At 47.3% G+C, this 20,540-nt stretch overlaps 3 protein-coding genes across 10 annotated transcripts in view; 1 reads left to right on the forward strand and 2 right to left on the reverse strand.

Moving 5' to 3' along the window:
• POMT2 (protein O-mannosyltransferase 2) overlaps nt 1-713 on the reverse strand; it is a 27,700-nt gene extending 26,987 nt beyond the window's left edge. For all 4 annotated transcript variants that reach the window (XR_012056434.1, XM_041716819.2, XM_030274758.4 and 1 more), the window contains exon 1: nt 526-713. Coding sequence is in view for 3 of the 4 variants with exons in the window: in XM_041716819.2 (XP_041572753.2) it covers nt 526-713 (188 nt within the window). In the remaining variant the exon portion in view is untranslated. The remainder of the gene's footprint in view (nt 1-525) is intronic.
• The window catches only part of GSTZ1 (glutathione S-transferase zeta 1), a 26,028-nt gene continuing 6,187 nt past the window's right edge, over nt 700-20,540 (forward strand). The window contains exons 1-10 of one of the 5 annotated variants that reach the window (XM_041716822.2): nt 709-834; nt 1,826-1,898; nt 3,828-3,879; nt 4,459-4,526; nt 5,336-5,416; nt 5,883-6,008; nt 6,540-6,615; nt 7,408-7,460; nt 8,723-8,772; nt 9,515-9,895. In XM_041716822.2, the coding sequence (XP_041572756.2) occupies nt 5,366-5,416; nt 5,883-6,008; nt 6,540-6,615; nt 7,408-7,460; nt 8,723-8,772; nt 9,515-9,641 (483 nt within the window). In that variant the 5' untranslated portion in view covers nt 709-834; nt 1,826-1,898; nt 3,828-3,879; nt 4,459-4,526; nt 5,336-5,365 and the 3' untranslated portion in view covers nt 9,642-9,895. Of the gene's footprint in view, nt 835-1,825; nt 1,899-3,157; nt 3,298-3,827; nt 3,880-4,458; nt 4,527-5,335; nt 5,417-5,882; nt 6,009-6,539; nt 6,616-7,407; nt 7,461-8,722; nt 8,773-9,514; nt 9,896-20,540 lie in introns of those variants that run through there. The other 4 variants (XM_030274762.4, XM_004174477.6, XM_041716821.2 and 1 more) reach the window with 4 other exon arrangements.
• LOC100221985 (uncharacterized) lies at nt 10,735-18,682 on the reverse strand. The gene is made up of 13 exons (XM_030274753.4): nt 18,548-18,682; nt 18,061-18,237; nt 17,687-17,792; nt 17,061-17,183; nt 16,317-16,557; nt 15,276-15,299; nt 14,371-14,493; nt 13,653-13,840; nt 12,724-12,923; nt 12,337-12,428; nt 11,956-12,010; nt 11,181-11,278; nt 10,735-11,035 (listed from the first exon to the last, which is right to left on the reverse strand). Exons 1-13 carry the CDS (start codon nt 18,658-18,660, stop codon nt 10,821-10,823), a joined length of 1,755 nt encoding a protein of 584 aa, XP_030130613.4. The 5' UTR covers nt 18,661-18,682; the 3' UTR covers nt 10,735-10,820.

Below are 20,540 nucleotides of genomic sequence, written 5' to 3' on the forward strand. Positions count from 1 at the left end.
CCACAATAACCAATCTACTACAATGCTGAAGAGAGTTTAAAAAAAAAATCCAGGAAGGCCTTTTTACGTATGCTTTTTATAGCATAGTGGGTTACGGCCATACATTCCATACCAGACAATGCGTTATACTCAGTGGGAAATCATCGAGAGCACTGCAGTCACTGTAGGAAATGTGCTTTTTAAAAAAAGTTTTACATTATCACTGCAAAAGCTCCGGCTTGCCCTTTTGATTCCAGATTGACCTTAACGAGGTTAAAAAGTCGGCTTGTTGCACAAAAATCTCCAAAACGCCCTCCCCGGGCCCCGCTGCCCTCCCTGCAGCACGTCCCCAGAGCAGCCGGGCGGGCCGGAGAGCGCAGCGCTTCCCTGCGGCCCTCAGCGCCACGTCCCGTCCCTCCAGCTGCCTGGGACACACAGGTATCCCCCCACGCCGGGCAAGGCCGGGCGGGGAAGAGGCGGACACACACCCCCCGCACCCCGGGCAGCGCCCGGCCGGAGAGCCGCACGCCCCGCCCCGGCCCGTACCATACGTGCGGCGGCTCCCGCAGGCGGTGGAAGCGGGAGGCGAAGCTGAGGAGGGTGACGAGGGCCAGGGCGGCCGGGCGGGCGGCGGCGGGGCGCGGCGGCGGCCCCGGCCCGCGGCGGGGCTCCCGCTGGCGCGGCGGCATCCGCGGGCACCCGCCGCGCGCGGCACCGCGCCGGGCGCGGCGCATCCTGGGCGGGAGAGCGGGCGGGGCGCGGGGCACGCCGGGGGATGCAGTCCCGGCCCGCCGTGCCGGCAGCCGAGCGGGGCCCGGGCCGGCGATGAGCGCCGCCGCCGCCGCCGCCGCCAAGGTACGCGGCGCTGGCTCTGCGCTCTCCCCGCGGGGCGGGAGGGACGGGGGGCGATGGCGGCGCCACAGCCAGTGGGAGCGGGGCTTGGGGCGGCGGCTCTCCGCCTTCGGCCTGCGCGGGCCTCGCTCAGTTCGGCCTTGTCGCCGGCTGTGGCTTCTGGTACCCCGGGAAGGCCGGGGCGGCGGAGCCCGGGAGGAGCGCGACCCCGCTGCCCCGCCCTGCACCCGTGTCTTTGTCGCAGAAAGCACCCCCGTGCTAAATAAAATGTTTTACTGTGCTAATGCTTTTAGCGGGGGTGCTTGCCATATTTTATTTGCGCTGTTCACACCAAGTCCTGCTGAAGAGACACTGAGAGTTTCGGAGCAAATCTGTTCTTTCTGCTTTACATTTGAACCCAGCAGAGTACAAGCTGTGCCTTTCAGGCACAGAGGTTTCCTAAGGAGCAGTGTGTGTGCAGGCTGCTGGGCTTGATGGGTCTCAGGAAAGAGGAGAGATTCGGCCTTCCCAAGTGCATCCCTTATATCACTTGGAAAGAGGCGGTATCCAGGGTAGACCGTACTACTTTGAAGAAGATGGAAAACCTAAGAGGACAACATACAAGGTTTGGGGTGTTCCTTCCATCTTTCACAACAGAGAAGTGTGTTTGCCAAATTTTTGCTCTGGTCTGGTATTTAAGCCCAAACTTTCCTCGCTGATTGCTAGAAATTAAAACAGAACCAGACCAGAACTCTCAGTAAACATCAAGCAAATCCTGTCCTCCTGCTATCATCCCAGCTCCAACCAATCTAAACTGCAGGTTTTGGTGATTTTATCCCACAGGGCTGTAAATGCAGGATATTCTTTCCTGAGACTTCCCTCGACCATGCTCAGCATTTCCTCTGAGGAAGACACAGTGTCACTCTGGGATATGTCCACTGACGACAAAACATTTCTGCTGTCTCTACTCTTTACTTAGCTGATTATTTTTGCCTGTAATCTGCCCTGCTTCTAGGAGCAAAACAGCATGAACTCAAGAGATCACTCCATGCCCCAGCATCTGGAGACAGTTCCCAGCTGAACAATGGGTTGGTTTCCATGTTCTTTTTGGTGAAATCCCCCAAAACCTTGAAATTACAGAGCAAGGCAATTAGCATGGCACAGTTTATTCCAAATGATAGCACAGGCTGTAAAACCAAAAAAGAACTGCAGAGAGGATCAGGAGAAATGTCTCTGCTGGCTGAGAGGGCAGAGTCCAAAATGGATGTAGTGAATGACATGAATTTCTGAGCTAAAAATTCCTTAGCAAGATCCTCAGGAAAAGCAAGTAAAATTAGTATCTCATGACTGCTCTGTTTTCTCTTTTGAAGCCATAGTTTCTGTTTTTTCCCTGAAACTCAGCAGGCTAGACATTTGAAAAACTAACGTAGCTGATTTTTCTAATGCCTGCATCCCAGAAGAATTTAAGAAAATCAGCAAATACTTTGTCCACTAAAGGGTTACCAGTACTTTACATCTCTTTCCTCCTCACTTATAAATCTGACTGAATTAGTCAAAGACATACCTCATTTGGAGTTATGTGAGCCAATCTAAATTGTAAGAAGTGTGACGTTTACAAAGAGGACTGGAGCACAGAGATCATCAGTCTCTCTGGTTTTCTGTTGACAGACTATAATTGAGCATATCCCTGCTTTCTTTTGTCTTGCTGCCAAGTCTCTGGAAAAATTTTTATGCATTTTGGGAGGGTAGAGACTCAGAGAGATCCATGGCATGCTGTGGGATCTGTGTAAGAAAAGGAGGGACATGATTACAGGTTTCTTTAGAGACATAGATGGGTACCAATTTCCTATGTGGAAAGAAAAGACTGACACCAAAAAAAAAAAAAGCCTTATCTTTTATTTTGCACTAAGTTGGTCTGAGAGCAGAGTAGCAGCTTCTCCCATATCTGCAATGTAGGAAATTCCCTGTACTGGCCAATACTGGTGGGAGGGGAGCTACAGGAGCACACTATGGAATCTCCCTGCAAAGGGAGCCGATTCCCAGAGCTAGCAGTCTTTCCCTAGTGAAACAGAAAATCTGCATGCAGCTTTGGTTTTCTTTTTTTTTTTTTTTTTTTTTTGTTCTCCAGGGTTAGATTTCTGCATTGGCAACTGGGGACAGCCTGGGAGGTTCTCCAGACACTTTATTTGTTTCTGGATGAAAAGCTATGGAAATAAGAATGATTCAAGAATGGTTCCCAAATGTGCTTCCAAGCTTAAATCTGTTTAATGGTTTTGAGATCAGGGCTGGGAGAGGGTGACTGCAGTGACTCAGGCTTGAATCTGACTGGCTGGTTTTTGTGTCCTGGGCACAGGCTGGGGGGCAAAGTCCTTTCCTCATTGGTTATAGGAGAGAAGCTTTTCCCCATTACAGCTGAGTTAAAACAGAAAACACAGAGGTTGTTTTTATTTTGTGGAGACAACTGCATGCACCATGGCATCTGAAAAGGTGAGAATTTGGACAGGCTGGAAGCATCTGGGAAGGCTGCCTTAGTGTTATCGTTCAGGTAGAGATGAATTCTCTCTCTTCATGGCTTTCATCTCAAACAGCAGAAGCTCTTCTTTTTTGGAAAGGAATTGGCTTTTCCCCTGCATGGCTGGAAAAGTTGTTTCATACCATGCAAATACCCAGGTGCTTGGCACAATCAGTACAGAAATAGTTTCAGAAATCTAAGATGGGATAGAAGTTAGCAATATTGGATAGGTACAAAGAGGGAAGCTTTATAGTGTCAAGGTCATTTGTGCATTGTTGGAAACATCAGGTGCAACTGGATAATGAGAAGGCTATTATGAGAGACAGTGATGCTACCTGTATACTGAAATCAGGAACAGTTACTTTCAGAAAGAAGCCCTCTCTCCTCAAAACATTGCTCTCCCCTGTCTTAGAGTTCCTGAAATGCCTTCTGCTCATGCATTCTTTTCCTTACATTCAATCTCTGGTGCTCCCAGCATATAACCATTTTGTCTTTCTCTTCTCAGCCAATACTTTACAGCTATTTCCGAAGTTCCTGTTCTTGGAGAGTGCGAATCGGTAAGATTCAATTTTCATCTCTCTTTTTTTGTCTCAGTGTTGCAGTATCCTCCCCTCCGCTAACCAAATTAATCCATCACTTATTAACAGAGAGGTCAGCAAACATGAGCCTGGAACAGTCAGGCATCTCCCCATGGGGAGGGAGGGGAAGACTGCAGCTTACCTGGAGCAAGTGGAATAGAGGGGAACAGATAAGAGGGCTTCATGATGCTACCTCAGACTCTGGCTGGCCCAGGTCATGAGAGCTAAGCAGGGCTGGGAATGGTCCTTACTTGTACTGAGACAGAAAGGTTTTAAAGGTAAGCACATGGTCCCCTGACCTCTAAAAGCCGAATCAGGAAGGGCTGTGCTGCAAAGAATTGCAAAGCTTATTTTGAAAAATGCAGGTTTTGCCAGGACTGATCTTTAGTACTTTGGTCCTTCATTTGCCAGAGCACAGTCTTCTCAGTGGACTCAGGCCACCCTCCTTGAGGGATAGAGTCTTTTTTCAAATATAGGTGCTAACATTTTCCTGAACCCATGACCAATGAAACTGGTCCCAGTGTAGCTGTCTGAAGCTGTACACTCTGCTCTCCCTAGCACTGGCTCTGAAAGGAATTTCCTATGACCTGGTCCCAGTGAACCTCATTAAGGATGGAGGACAGCAGGTAAGGATAAAAATACCTCTGCTCTCTCCAGGGTACTGAACTTGGGGATCATTAGGAGATTAGCACTGGAAAGTTCTCAGGCAAAATTACTGAATTCCTCACCACTTCTTTGGAATTAATAGCTGCTTTCAGCCACTGTTCCCTGGCATGTGAGACAGGAGAAGAATATGACTGCAGGAGAATAGAGGCTTTTTCCTCTCTCAGACATTTGTGACTGAATCCATAAGGCTGAAGATCTTTTGCTTACCATGATGCAACTGAATATATCTGGAGCACAGAGAAGCTGCCCCTCACTTTAAACAGACTCAACTTCATTCAATTAGCAACAGAAAATGCATGGAGGTGGGGATAGGGGGTGTCCAAAAGATGCTAATTTATATTGCAGGGGGTTGCAAAGGGCCTGCAAAAGGAAGAGGTGGGTTGCCAAAAGAGATCTTCACTGAGGCCTTACTTAGGGTCCATAGGAGGGAGTTGTGCACCTCATAGTACCACTGGCTCAATGGGCTGGTATGGGCCAAGGCAGAGTTGGACAGCTGGGACAGTAATGGTGGCACAGATGCAGTACCACTGGGCATTGCAGTGGTGCTTTATCAAGAGATAAGGCAGTCCAGGCCAGGTGCAGTGATCCCTGAGCCACGTAAGAGCTTGCTGTAGGCTAATAGTACAGCATAATTGACTCCAAAGATTATTATTAAGGTAGAGAGAAAAAAGAGGAAGGAAAAAGAATTTGGTAACTGGGTTCTGGGAGAAGAAAACAAGGAAGAAGAATTTCTTATTGCTGTAGAGTAATCTCAGGTTTGTTTCCACAGTTTTCTGCTGAATTCAAGGCACTGAATCCAATGCAGCAAGTCCCAGCCTTGAAAATTGATGGCATCACCCTTTCTCAGTCAGTGAGTTATCAGCCATGTCCCTGTTAACCTTTCAATCCAGCCTGCTTCCCAGTCTGGATGGGATGGCTTTGTTCCATCTTTTTCCCCAGAACTCTCACCTTTACATTGGAAAAGAGGTGGCATTTATGATCCCACTTGGGAACAGAAATAGCACATATTCCCTGATGGGAAACCACGGTCAAGGATTTCAGTTCCGTTCTGCTTTGGTTCATAACTCCACCTTTCACTAAGCAGTTAGTAGTCTGACTTTGATGGCTGTTCCATGGTTTGCCTGAAATTACAGCTGGACCAATTTACAAGGTCACAGGCAGATGTCAGAGGAGTTATTCTGTTATTTGGGTTGGTAACAAACTGCATTCAAGAGTTGTTGTATTCCCTTGGATCAGCTCCCCTTTCCCACGTGTCCAGGATGTAAAGTCTTCCTTGGGTCTCCAATAACCTCCCATTATCTCTTTGTTCTTTACAGCTAGCTATAATTAATTACCTAGAAGAGGTGCATCCTAACCCCAGGCTCCTGCCCCAAGATCCAAAGAAGAGAGCCCAAGTCAGAATGATTGCTGACCACATTGCCTCTGGCATTCAGCCACTCCAGGTACTGCCTTGTCAGATCCATGCAAATGAGAAGATCAGAAAGGATTTCTGTCCCTGAAATTCTCAGTCTCCTTAAATTGTTGCCAGCCAGCCGGTGGCAGAACTTCAGACTGGTGTGCTAGCAGATAAAATCTGCTTAACCTCTGCCTGATCTAAATACCAATGGCACCAATACATTATTTCCAACACAGCAAATCCTATAGCATGCCAGGGCTCTTTCCAGAAAGAGCTGAATCCATATGGTTTTACTGCTGAGTCTAGGACATTTTAGGAAGAAGAGAATTGAGCAGCCGAAAGGGAAGAGGCAAAGGGATACCCTGGCAACTGTTACAGAAGGGTAGTGCCAAGAGAAAGATACAGCAGGGTGCCTGATTCATTGCAGGTGAGGTCAGGGCTGACCCAACCAAGTGAGCTCAGGCCAGGAGTTCAGCCTTGGCAACTCCTCATCTCCCCTGTCCTCCACTGGATGACACAGTGGGTAAGATCCAGCTAGCAGTAGTTATCTAACCTAGAGATTGCTTTGCCTTCACAGAACCTGAGTGTCCTGAAACAAATGGGGGAGAAAAAAATGGAATGGGCTCAGAACTGTATCACATCTGGCTTTCAAGGTACATACCACACCTAAAATGATCAGTAATTTGGCTGACCGTACAAAATGCTGCACCACTGGCATTCTATTTGCCTTTTTCAAGTAGAACCACAGATATTCCTAGGCTGGTGTGCTGGGGTTCTGCCTTACTGGCAGAGACGGTGTTCTTCTTGCCCAGAGTCTCTTGTCCAGGACTGGTAGCTCCCCAGGATCTTAGAGGAAAGATGTGCACAGAACACTTCCACTGTTGCACAAGGAAGAGGGGAAGCCTGGTGCCATCCTGCACACTGCAGCAGCTGATTCATTTTGAAGCACAAGGGCTCACAGCTCTTCTATAGTTCTACACATAGATAGAAATCTAATAGCAAACTCTCACAGAGTCTAGCAAGTAGCAGAGTAATTCTTATTCTTTTTGAGAGAAATAATGGGCTTTTGGTTCCCTCAAAATCCTTTCCCCCATGTGCTGCAATGACAGGCCCATTTTCACTTCCTGACAGACACAAACTGACTGAACCGTTGCATTTTTCCCCTCCCCAATCATGTATTTCTACATTATCCTCATAGCATTTCGAGTACATTGTCTAAAGCAGCTGAAATCACCCTGGGCCCAAAAAAGCTGAAGGAACCTAAAGACTCTCATAACTATAGTAAGATTTCTGTTCCTTCTAGTTTCTGTCCCAAAATGCTCCTTTTTCATACTCTGCTTGGGGTTAAAATGCCCTTGTACATAATTCTCAGTCTAGAAAGTGTTTGGTGTCCCTTTCAATTGACTTTCCAATGCCTCATTCCAGTGTACCACCTCTCTTGACAGCACTGGAGCAGATTCTGCAGCACACTGCTGGACGCTACTGTGTGGGGGATGAAGTAAGTATCAGAGAGAGTCCTGTGTGCTATTGCAGAACTGAAAACCAAAGTATATTCTCCTAAAACAGGAAAGAAAATTAGTTGAGGAGATAAGAACACAACCCCATCCAGTGCCTAGAATTAATTGCAGTGCCTTCACCATAACAAAAACAGCTGCATGAATCCTACTTAGGCCATTACTGACTGACAGAGTTATGGAGATGTTTACTTGTCCCTGCCTATAACCTGCTGATAGCCAGATTCTGCAGCTGTATCTAGAATCTGGCTGGTTCTAGAGGATGTAGAAAATGATGATATATCATTTCATCTTTATGGGATTTGGACTTCAACATGTCCTGTCATAGGAGCAAAGCTTGGCTCAAAAAACATGTGTTCAGTTTTTAGCTCTGTTCTATGGAACCTTTAACCAACTTGTATTTTTCTGCTGTGATCATCCAGTTTTAACATGGACAGATTTCACAGAGCTCACATAAAAGCTGTTCTGACCCTTACCAAACTAGAGGCAGTTCAGGCCTTTTCCATTTATTAGTTCTGCTGCCAGGCGAAAGACCTTTCTATAAAAGCCTTAGAAAAAAGGAAGGCTCCTGCATTATTCTGGGATGCAGAGGATTGTCTAGTAGCAGCCTTATGGAGCCCTACTTATAAGGCTCCTTACAAGATCTAATGCTGGAGAATAACATGTGCTCTAAGAGGCACCCAGGGCTCTGTGCCCTGGGGAGCAGGGTGAGGGCAGCTGCCTCTGTCTGTGCAGACAGGCAGCCAGCAGCACTGGCGTTAAATCTTCCCCTCAGATTGCAAGTCTCTGAGCCTGTGTACAGAGGCTCTATCACATATCAAGTCTTGACATTGGCAGGACCTGCTTGATACTGCTGCAGTGCAAGCAATTAAAATTTACTTAACTTTTTCCAGCCATGCAAACACCCCTCTCCCTCCATCACCTCCCTCTGCAGCTTGCCAGCAGACGTGTTTGCTTAAAGGCAGTTGCCATAGAAGCACAGTGTCCTTAAGGTCATAATGATCAGCTGGTAAATATAAAGCTTCCTAAAAGCTCATGGCTTCTACTAACAACTGCAATGAAGTTCTTTTTCTTGTACTATTGCTGTAGTATTAATGCTGAATTAAATAATTAGATCATCATGACAACTCCTCTGGACTGGCTGATAAAATAATTTCTGTCCTGGTCTCAAAGCCTGCCGCCACTGGGAGGTGTGAGAGGACAGGCTCTGAGTTATTCTAACCCCTTTTCTCTGCTATATTTGCAGGTTTCCATGGCTGATCTGTGTTTAGTTCCTCAAGTTGCCAATGCCGAAAGGTAATTAAGGCTAAGTTTGATATATTCTTCGAGACACCTACTTATGCTGGGCTGTCAGAGCTTATCTTCTGCTCCTTGTGCCTGTTGGACATTATCCCTCCTGCCTGCCCTATCCACTTACGTTTCTTCTCTCCACAAATTTTCCTACTTCATAAATACTGTCTCATTTGGAAGTAATGAACTGTGGTCTCCTCTTAGAGGCCCCTGGGGAAACCTGATCTATGACTTTAGAAAAGCTGAAGTTGCCCACACTCCATATTCTCTGTCCCTGTTTGCTTTATTCTTACACTGCACACAGGAGGAAAAGATTAATCAGACTTTATTTAAAGCCTTAAACCCATACAAGTAGTGGCTGCATGATTCCCAGAATAGCAGTGTCTTCTTACCTTGTGCTGCACATTACGTAAAAATCTGGTGAAAATTGCACAAGCACAGAATCATTGCAGTCGGAAGGGAATTCTGGAGGTCACCCAGTCCAATTTCCCTGCTAGAGGAAGTGGCACAGGATTGCATCCAGCTGGGTTTTGAGTATCTCTAGAGGAGATTTTACAACCTCTTCAGGAACTGGTTAATCTCTCAAGCATTTGTTTGTAAACCTACAAGGATGAACCTTTTCTGTTAGTGTAAATGCCTGTGAGATTCTCTCACACCAGGCAGGCCTATCACACTGCTCTATACTTCTGCTCCCTGCCGCACCGGCTCTCCAACTCACAGTCCTTCAAAAATTCTTCTCCGTTTACAGATTCAAAGTGGACATGGGTCCATATCCCACAATAACCAGAATAAATAAAGCTCTCTTGGAGTTAGAGGCCTTCAAAATAAGCCACCCTTCCCGGCAGCCAGATACTCCTGCAGAGCTGCGAGCTTGAAGCCTTTCTACTCATTAAATCTAGAAAGCTGCCATGATAAAGAAGAAGACAACACCTACAGTTTGAGTAGGACTTCAATGCCAGTAGGAAACTGCAGTACTGTTGTCTCCCTTTCATCTGTGAGGGAAGGACAGAGGACCTGGAAGTAGTGTGGATGACTTACAGGATGCCTGTGCTGGAATACCTGCAGCTACTAGTTTTGTCTATGCAGTCTATCTCCATGAAGCAGATTAAAGCAGAAGTATCCATAATGATCAGAAGTTTCCTCTGTATGGCTTTGGGCTGGGAAATGTGGCCACAAACAACTGTGAGGCATTGAGCCAATTCTGTATTCCCCATAGTAGCTACTTCTTTCTACCATCTACAGAAAGAGCATCAGGGAATCAGTGAACACAGTGTGCTTATCCTTGGAGCTGCCTCAGAGCCACAGCACAGTCATCAGTTCCACTGATATAAGCAATCAGATCTATTCTCTGATGGAAGATAGCTTAACCATTGTTGGGGTCTTGAAAGAGCTAAGTTGATAACTCTGTCACCCCTTGCAATAACAAGAGCAGTCACATGGCATTTATGAAAGGTGTGCCTAGAGCAAAGCTAGGTGTTTGTGCCGTAGACAGCATGGCACAACCATCTCTCTCCACTACAATGAAAATTATGTTCTCTTCTTTTTCCCACCCTCAGATACTCCTCTAGGTGTTTTCCTAGCCTTCAGCTGCAGATGGTTGCCCAAGGAAATCCCACCCCAGATTCCCTCCAAACCAGAATAATGCCTGTACTTTTACTGTAAAATAGCAGCAGTAAATACCATTCCACTCATCCCAAATGAAACCAAACACCTAAGTCACCTACAAAGCTGAAAGCAGCCTGGGAATTCCAGCTAAAAACCTGCAGGGCAAGAAAGGAACCCATAACTGTGTGTCATGTTCTTGTGCAGAGTCAGCTCAGATCCCACTGAATGTTTTGGCACCTGAGCCTAGATATTGTATATCAGGTATCCTAGGAAAACAATACCCATGGCTTTCAGACTTTACAAACCCACAATCTCTTGTACCAAGGTGCCATTCACCTACATACAGATACCTGGACTGCCATGTTGCTTGGATTCATTTATTGCCATCCATATCTGTATTTAGGCTGGTGAAGAGCCTTGCTGTTTAGGCTCATTCTGAGAATCGTGCATTATCCTAGGTCCAGCTGGATCTTGAGTGTGCTGTTATAAAATGTCCCAGCACAGTTGGAGCCCCCAAAGACCAACACCGTGTGCAGCTTCTGCTCCTCTTTGTTCTCCTTGTCCATATCCATCAAGTGGGCAGGAGTCAGGTCAAGCAATGTGTGGCCAGCTCGGGGAACAGAGCAGAGGTCATGGTGGATCACTGTGCTCCATGAAAGAGTATCTGAAGTGGAAAGGAGATATCAATACTGACAAGCCCATTCCTAGTGCAAGGGATGAGACAAATGGACTAGACTAGGTGTTCAGAAACACCTCTGCAGCCCCAGAGTCATCTTCAGCTATCAAAACAGTGCAGGAGTGTCACTCACCTAGGTGGAAGACAAAGGCATCATGCAGGGCTCCTCTGGCATTGCAGCCTCCACTGATCAGAACCTTCTGGTCTGACACAGCCAGAGCTGCATGAAAGCTGTGACCAAAGCAAAGTCAAAAGGTGACTACAACAAAACTGGGATGGCCTCAGTCACTAATGGGCAGGGACTGGAAGACTTGATCAGGAGGTTGGGGGCTTAAGGTGCAGGAAGAAAGCTGACTTCTACTTCTCTCTGCCCTGGCTTGCAGAATAACCCTAAGAGAGATGTTTGGCTCTGCAGGTCAGGCCTGAAGCAACTCATTATCTCAGAAGGAGCTATCAAAACTTCTATGCTTTGCTCTGTGGGGTGAGATAGCAGGCTAGCTGGGCTCTGCATTGATTTAGATCATTGTTCTAGTGAGCAACTCTGTCCCTTCAGGAAGAACATAGTCCTGGTAGAGGAGTTTCTTCCTCTGTGTGGCACAGTACCTCTCCAGGCACTGTGAAGAACAAACAGCAGGCCATACAGTTTACTAGCACACAGCAGAAAACTTGCCCTAGCCTGAAAGACAGAGGAGTCTTCCAGGGAGACTAAGGAATATTCCCCCACACCATACAGGCACCAACATGGACAGCACAGGAACTCCTGGTGCCACAGCAGAGAGAAGATCCACTGTATTTTGACTAATGGAACAGAGATATGCAGCTGGGTCTGATCACAAGCACTGTTTAAACCTGGCTTCAAAAAGACACGACACAAGAAGATAGCTTCTGGGTCTGCAATAGGCTCTTACCAACGTGCAGAAGGCTGTCCTGCCAGGAGGGGGACTGATGTGTACTCCATGAAACCTGAGAGACAGAGAAAAGGCAAGTGAAATGTCCAAAAACCTCAGCCTCATAACTAGACAAAAATTTAGATACTCTGCCACATCAACAATGCCTCTGCCGTCTCTATTACCCAACTTCTTCTAAAAAAGCCATTGTTTTTTCTTCATCCCCTCCCTTATTGCCCCAGAAAGGGTTTGGTTTTTTTAATCTGTAGTTTTAAATCTCCATTGGCTAGTCAGGAGTTTTTATAATGCTATTTCTATTTTCCCATTGAGCACACCCCACTCCCAAGTCCCTGTCTTGGAACAGATGTTCCCAAGGCAGCCGGATGGCACAGACTTACTTACCCAGATCCAGAATGTGCATGTCACTGAGGTAGACAGAAGTCTTCTGACCCCCAAAAATCAGCAGCTTGTTTTTCAATAGAGTAGCTGAATGCCTGGGCAGAGAGCAAGCAAATAAATAAAACATCTTCAGCAAGTTCCCAAAACGTCTGTTTTAGCCTTGGCCCCTTCTATTGGGCTGCCATAGCTCCAGTCTACACCTGGGACAAAATCCCATCAGGATTCACAATAGGAGGTACTGAGAATTCCACTGCTCTAAACACAGCCCTGTCTTAAGGAGTACGTGGTGGAGAACAATCACCTAATATTTAGGAAATCACAGATGTGAGAGGGAAGGTAAGCAGAGGTTTCATGCACTATTTTAGATAGCTGGAATTAGAGCACTCTCACCCAAGCCTAGGAAGAGGCTTCTCCCCTTCTGAAATGGGCTGATACCAAATTTCATCCTCTGGATTGAAGACATAGAGCACATTGCTGCAGGGTGCAACTGCCAGCGATGCTTTTCTGGGGAAAGTCCCTCCAAAAACAAAGAGCTCCTTGTGGTAGATAGTTGCACTGTGGTAGGTGAGCACTGGTATCCTCCCTTTAGCCTAGAAAAATTTCAATATATATTTGTTACCAGAAGTGCATTATTTGCTGCATGAAAATAGGAAAGGGGCCCACATCATGCAGTGAGTTTGAAAAGTCTCAATTTTCACTTTATTGGCTCCCTAGCCAGATCTTTGCTGCACAGGCAGACAGTACATTCTTTGCATGCTCTACACCACCAGAATGCTTTGATAAGAAAAAGAAATCAGCCTCCCACACCTTCCTCAGAAGATGTCAGGGAACAGAAAGATCTCATCCAGGCTTACTCTGTAAAAAACCATTTTGTGCTTTAGCAGGAAAGAGACAGTCGCATGCTGACAAGGGCTCAGAATGCTGCTGTACTCAGGGCAGTTCCTGATTTGAGAAGACCAGCTCTTCACCTCAGCATCTGGTGCTGCTCTCAATGGCACCATATAAAATGAGAGGCCATTTGCCTTCACTGCTTGTACAGTATCTCCCACCATTGAGCTTGGTCAGGCACAGCCCTCTGCAGCAACCATTTTTTTCCATTGCTTCATTTGCTGTAGACACAGCAACAGGTTTCTGTTCAGCATGTGGCTTTTCAACACAGCCTTTTAATACCTGTCAAACCCAACTTCACATCTCAGACAACCTGCACCCACAGTGGACCAAGACTACTAGACTAAGGACATGGGCACATGGACTGCCACATTCAGGCAGAACCTGCCACTCCCCCTGCACTTTTGTCTTGGAAGAGATGCAGTACTTACAGCCACAAGGAGCCATTTCCAGGTGACTGTGTCCAGAATGTAGATGCTGCTGTAGTCTTTGTCCTCCCTTATGCCCCCAAAGATGTAGATACGCTTGGTGTCAGGGTCGTAGGTAGCTGTGTGACCATGCAAGCACGATGGCATGGCATTTTGTAGCTGGAAACCCACTGGAAGCCATAAATCACTGTCTGTGAGAGCAATAGCAGACATGGTATGGGAGTTCAAAAATGCTCGATTGCTCTAGATTTAAAGATCATGCCATAAAATCTTTAGTCAAAACCTTGCTCCCTTTGTTTCCTCCTCTCCTTTGATTCAGGGCTAGAGGGAACTCATACAGAATTATTCTGTAAATAATGATGGGGAATAGCAAGGTGAAAGAGAAGACCAGTGAGGTGCAGAAAGACATAAGGCACTGGAATTGTACCTCACACTTCCCCACCAGTCACCACACACAGACTGCAAACTGCACTGTTGCATTTACCCCTTACAATTCCAACTCTTTCCAGAACTTGTATCTTATCTCCTAGAGTGCTCTCAAGTATAATCCCAGAGCCTCATAAGGCACTCTATGCTGTCAGCTCAGCCTGGTGACATGCCAGATGTGATGCCTTCGCTGTTCCCTCCATATGCACAGATGCTCAAGTACCCCCTCCAATCTGCATGGGCTATCCTCAAGGCCCACTGTCCCCACTGCTTTTCACAATCCGAAAGTCCCTACCAATTTCCAGCTTCCAGAGAGCATCCCTGCAGGACTGTTGATTGACACCTTCTCCACCAATGAGAACAGCTGTCCCCAGGTCACTGAGGCACATGGCATGGCACCACCGAGGGCTGGGACTGCCTGGGGAGGGAAGAGCACAGGCCTATGAGCAGTCAGACAAGACACCCTCAGCTCCCTTCCCTGCTGGGGAGAACAAGGCACCTGAATGCTCAGAGGGGGGAAATAGTAAAGCAAGGCTCCCTGCCCTCTGCAGGGGAAAAAGACATACCTCCCTAAGGAATATTTTCAGTTGGCTTGGGGGAATAATTGCTGTACTTAGAGAGACCTCAGAAGCAAGGAGTAGCTGGATGCAGGATGCATTCAGGCTGCCACTTCAGACAGACTTGGAGGTCTCCCATTTACTACCCCATCTCCAAAAGTGGATATCTCAGTTGTGCTACCTGGCCTGCGCTACTCCTCATGAGGGAGGGCTACCCAGGGACAGCTTGTCAGTGCCTAAGAACAATCAGAAGCCTGGAGCTGCTTCCACAGGTATTCCTTGTACTGCTCTGTTCCTCCTCCCTTCCCCTGCCAGGCCCCTGCAGCTGGCTGAGCAAGCTAAAAAAATACTTTTAAATCAAAGTCTATTTCATATCTTACCTTTTTTACTCAAAGACCTATGTACCCAGAGGTGTGCCTGAGATTCAGAGGGGCTAAAGAAACATATTTGAGAGCCTGACAGTACTGGAAGCGCTGATGGCAATTACATGAAGAAAAACAGCATATATACATAGCCTACTTGTTATTCTTGATCACGGCAGAGATACAGAATGAAGCATGAGAGGCTTCCGATGTTGAAGGGAAGGAATATCATCACTGAGTGACTGATAAGACAAACCAGGGTCTAGGAACCAAATCCTCACCTTGCAACTCCTTCACCGCCAGATCTGCAAAGGAAACACAGAGATGGTCCCATAAAGCACCCCGCAGACATACTGTGGAAAGTACTCAGCTCCACTGTCTCAGAGCCCTTTGACCTTCCTTTCTCCAACCTCCAACACAAAGCTACATCACTGCAACAAACAAGGTGCAAGACCAGAATCATGAACTAAGTCTGATCAGAAGAAATGCAGAAAATAGGTAAGAGCAGGGCACAACTTCCTCTGACTAACAAATACTGTCACCATTGCATTTTACCCCTCTGGTAGAAGTTTGTTTCCCCCTTTCTCACACTGCCTGCAGCAGCAGAAGCTTTATGATGAAGCTATATTTGCCTTTATGACAAGCAAGTCCCAATAAGTAATGTCTTATGGGGACCACTAACTTATTGACAAACTTTTACACATAAACTTTGTCACACTCTCAAGCTGACTTGGAATTCGCACTCCAGAAGCCTAAGGTTTTGTTGCCAAAGCCCTTGGCAGTTACCTTCTCACTACTCAAAAGCCAGTACAATTATACTAATTACATACATACATACATATATATATATATCTCCCTTTTTGTATTCCCTATACTGTAATAAGAACCACTGTGTTCTATAGACCAAGTGGTATGCTATTAGTAGGGGTACAAACAGACTAATGCAGAGGTTACAGAACGTTACAAGGTAACTTTCTTGTGCCTCAATTTACTCTTTTGTAAAACAAATTTAACAATATTTGCCTTCATTTATAAAACACTTTTACTTATATGAAAAAATAGGCATTGTGTCACGGTAAAAAGCGGTGGCACTAAGATGATATATCCAATGTTCTATTTCTGGCCTTTTCCCAGCAGACAAACATTCATCCAGCAGCTGATCCAGGAATAAAGAGCATTTTCAGTATTTCAAAGCCAAACATACAAGCCCCATCATACCTTGGAAGTACACAGAGAAATGGAATGGGAAGGTGCAGCCCAGCAGCATTAACAGATCATGCAGACAAGATCTGTAAAATAAAGTTGGAAGCCACCAAAATTACCTTCTTCATCAAGATCTCTCTCAGATGCTGTGGGTTTGAATAAAACTTTTCTGGGCTTTTTGGAGTGGACTCTTGGTGGTCCTTGGTGGTCAGGACTCATCCTCCAGGCCTCATTGGATTCCACCTTTTCAGCTGGTGACTTCAGGGCACAGGGTACCACCATGGTCCTCAGTGGTGGCCGCACATCCTTCTTCACAGGCCTGGATGCTCTGGCAGCCACCTCTGAGCTCTGACTCTTAACCTGTGACACAAGTCCCAGCCAAATCAGCCACAAAGAAAGATACCTGAGGCTACTGTGAATTGCATCTTACTGGGCCAGAGATGTGGTAGCTGTTTTTAGGCCCATCTTCCCACTGAGTTTTCAGGGCCAACATGCCATCAGTATCAGCTGCCAAACAGTGCAGCTATCTGCTGCTGTGTGCTGTAGTCGGCTCTCAGACTGCTGGCTGCTGGGCACAGCTAAAACATGGAAGGGCAAAAAGGCTATCTGTACTAGGAATGAAGGGGCTGGTTAACCATCCCACCAATGACTACTACATTCAACATTTAAAAAGGCATTTCAATTGAGAATATATCTTTATTCAGCACAAGAGAAACTTTGGCTCCAGAACTTGCTTACCATATCTCCACTGAAAAAATAGCAGCAAATGTTTCAGTTAGACATCAACTGAATGGCTACTGGTGAGGGAGAAGATACTAAGAAAAAAGTGAAATAACAAGAAGGTGACTCCAAAATACACATACCCCAGCAGGATCCTCCAGATCCTGGCCAAGGGGCCTGTCATCTGCTGGGAGCACTGGTGACTGGGTGGTCTCTGGTACAAGGAAGGGATGGACAGGTGTACTGCTGGAGACACCTCGGAGCAGCTGCAGCAGAAACAGCAACAGAATAAAAGGCCTTTAATGTGTTAACCTCCATCCACACAAAGGATGAGCAAAAACATGTCTTGCAAGGGACAGATTCCCTGCAGTGGAATAACCTGCCTTTTATGTCCCACACCAACAAAACAAGCAAGGAAAAGGAAAGCCAGGCACTGCAAGATGCTAAATCCAGTGGCTTCAGCTCAAGGTGAAACAACTATGTAAGTACCAAAGACTCAGGAGAGAGTGGGACTGGAAGTGAACAGCTGTCAGCTGCCTGTCTCCTGCAACACACAAGGTGTTATGGCACAACTGTTCAGAGGATAGGCCTGGAGCATCACACAGGTTTCAGGTTCTGCACAGATATGCATTAACAGATTCATGTTTGTCAGCTTTGCCTTGGAGTAGCAGAGAAGGAAAAGGAGAACAGGGACAGGAGGTTCTGGGGTTGAGAAGTGACAACATTTGGGACCCGGGACAGGAAGAGAGGAAAGTGTCAATCCTTTTACCTGTCCATTGACAGTCAGAACAAGCCTCACAGGGTTGCCTTTGTCCATCTCTTTCAACGAGGCCATGAAAATATCTGTTCTCCAGTGATCTTCCCACACCAGAGACCTGCACAAAGGACCATAGCTTTTCAGCCCACAAGTGCTACTGACCAGGACAAAATTCCTGCTCCCATAATAGATGGTAACAGCCCAAAGCCAAAAGAGATCCAACCCTGAAAGCAGCCAAAGGAATCATCACTAGAGGGAAACACCACAGTGGAGGACCAGCAGGCCCGAGTGACTTTTGGGTAACAGCAGCAGAATCAGGCAGCACCAGAGATCAGAAAGCTTTTCTAGGTTGCCCCTCCTGACACCCTGGCAGCTCCTGCTATAACCTGCGGTTGGGCTCCAGCGTGCCGACCCGCTGTGGTGCGACGCCTGGGGACACCAGCACATCCACCGCGATGCTCGTGTCCGGAGAGTAACAGCTCCAGTCTCCCAGCCCGAACACCACCAGCTGCCTTGGCAATGGCAGGGGCAGCCAAGCCTGGAAACCCATCCGGTTGGACTGGCTGCAAAGGGGAGGGAAGAAAAATGAGAGATACTAATCAAGGAGTAAAATAAAAGCTGCAAAAAATATACGAAAACGCCCGAAAATACGTTTATGCCAGGGAAGGGTGAAAGGAGAGGGCTTATGTCGTTTAAAGATGAAACCACGCAAGGATGCAGGGAAGGAGATAACCGGTGGGAAGCCAGAGCCACCAGGGGCTGGAGCAGCTCAGCCAGGCGGGCAGCGGCATTTCCAGGGAAGGCCAAGGAATGGCGTGCGGGTGCTCGGCCCACGGGGGAACCCAACCCCGGCAGGGACCGGCCGGGCCGCACCTGCCGAGCCGGCGCGGCGGCCCCCGCAGCGCCCACAGCACGTAGAAGGCGGGGCCGCCCTGCCGGGCGCTGCCCGCGGGCCCCGGCCCGCCCCGGCGGCGGGCGCGCAGCATGGCGTGAGCGGCCCGGGCCGCGGGGCCGCATTAAAGCACCGCATTAAAGCACCGCGCCGCACCTGGGGCGGCCCCCGCATCCCCCGGCGCGGCCCCACAGCTGAGGGCAGCCCGGCCGGGCCCGCCCTGCCCGCCGCCGGCCCGGTTAGCGGCAGCCCTGCCGAGCCGGGAGGAGGGCGGGGGAGTAGCGCCAGCTGCTCTGGCCTGCCGAAGCCGGACCAGCCTTGTCTCGTACTAAATCAGCCTCTGTAGAATCGCGGAATAGATTAGGCTGGAAAAGACCTCTGAGATAATTGAGAACAGCCAATGACCGAACTCCACCATGTCAACTAGACATGGGCACTACACATCCAGTCTTTCCTTAAACAGCTCCAAGGATGGCGACTCCACCACCACCTCTTGCGGTCACTCTTTCTGTGAAGAAATTCTTTCTAATGTCCAACCTAAACCTGCCCTGGCACAGCTTGAGACTATGTCGTCTTGTTCTGTCACTGGCTACCTGGGAGAAGAGGCCAAATCCCACCTGCCTACACCCTTTTCAGTAGTCCTAGAGAGTGATAAGTTCTCCCTTGAGCCTCCTTTTCTCCAGCCTAAACAACCCCAGCTCCCTCAGCCACTCCTCAGAGAACCTGTGCTCCAGATGTTCACTATTTCTACAGCCCAAGCCACATGACCTTTTCCAGAGAGGGATAATTTGCTGTGTGAGCTTTGCTTCTCTTACTCTGCAGTCAGGGCTCATATTGAAGGTAGGATGGGGGCAGATTCTCCTTAAAAAGTAATTGTGTGTGTGTGTGTGTGTGTGTGTGTGTGTGTGTTACTACCGTCTCCACTGGGTAACTGATACCACCTGTACAACAATGAGTAGCTCTGCTAAGATTAAAACTGCTGTTGATAATCAAACACTACTAAAAGCAGTGACAGGACTTCAGCAGACAAAGTACAATATTCTGCCTATTCACCTGAAGCAGGGAAGAGCCACTTCCCTGGCAGAGGCAACAAAGCCTGCTGCAAGGCCTTCACAGAGCACCTCATGATCAGAGTGCTTCTGCTGCAGCCCATCCACAAAAATTACAGAAGCGGGAAGGGGAGTGGCAGAGTGGGGTGGGGGTGGATGAGAAGAACTAATGTGAAATTTTGCACCACTTCCCTGCATCCCCACTTTTTTCCTTAGTTTTCCTCTTGGCTGTATACCTGAGACAAGCATAAGGATGTATCATGAGTGCATCATAATACAGTAGCTGTAGCACTGTTTCTCTTTAGTGGTCTTAAAATGCAATGAAATATCTCTAACTTAGCAGAATCATCTATCCTTTGGATCAGCTTGGTTTATGATTGCTCCTGCCCATTAATTTGTTTATAAGTGCTGCAAGGGACTAGAACAGAGAATTGAACCTCTGCAGCACTTGTCAGTGCTTAAAATGAGATGGGTGAGAAAAGATTACTCCTGCTACAGGCATCATTCCTTATTATCACCAGCAAGTGCTTCTTTCAGGACATGTAAATAGAGCCTTTGTAGTATGATAAAGCTGATGGGCAAAGCAGCTGTGAAGGGCAAACACTTTTCTCTAGACAATTTAATGGGTATCTGGTAACGGAAGAGATACTTTTTAAATCCTCCAGATTGAAAGCTGAAGTAACAAAGGAGCTAGGGGATCTGTGCAAATAGAGGTGACAAGTACCAGTATGAAGAACTGAAGGGTAAAGTATTTGAACTTTATGTCCATTATATGAGATTGGCTACTTGCTTGTTCCTCTCTAATTCCTCAAACATTCAGTACAATCTCAAGAAAAATAGTCCAGCAAGTCATTTTAATAGACAAAAGATTTTCTGCCTGGAACCATGGTCATGAGCTGATAACAGAGCATTTTCCTATCCATTT

Source organism: Taeniopygia guttata, chromosome 5, assembly GCF_048771995.1.
Source record: "Taeniopygia guttata chromosome 5, bTaeGut7.mat, whole genome shotgun sequence".
In the NCBI taxonomy this organism is placed as follows: Eukaryota; Metazoa; Chordata; class Aves; order Passeriformes; family Estrildidae; genus Taeniopygia; species Taeniopygia guttata.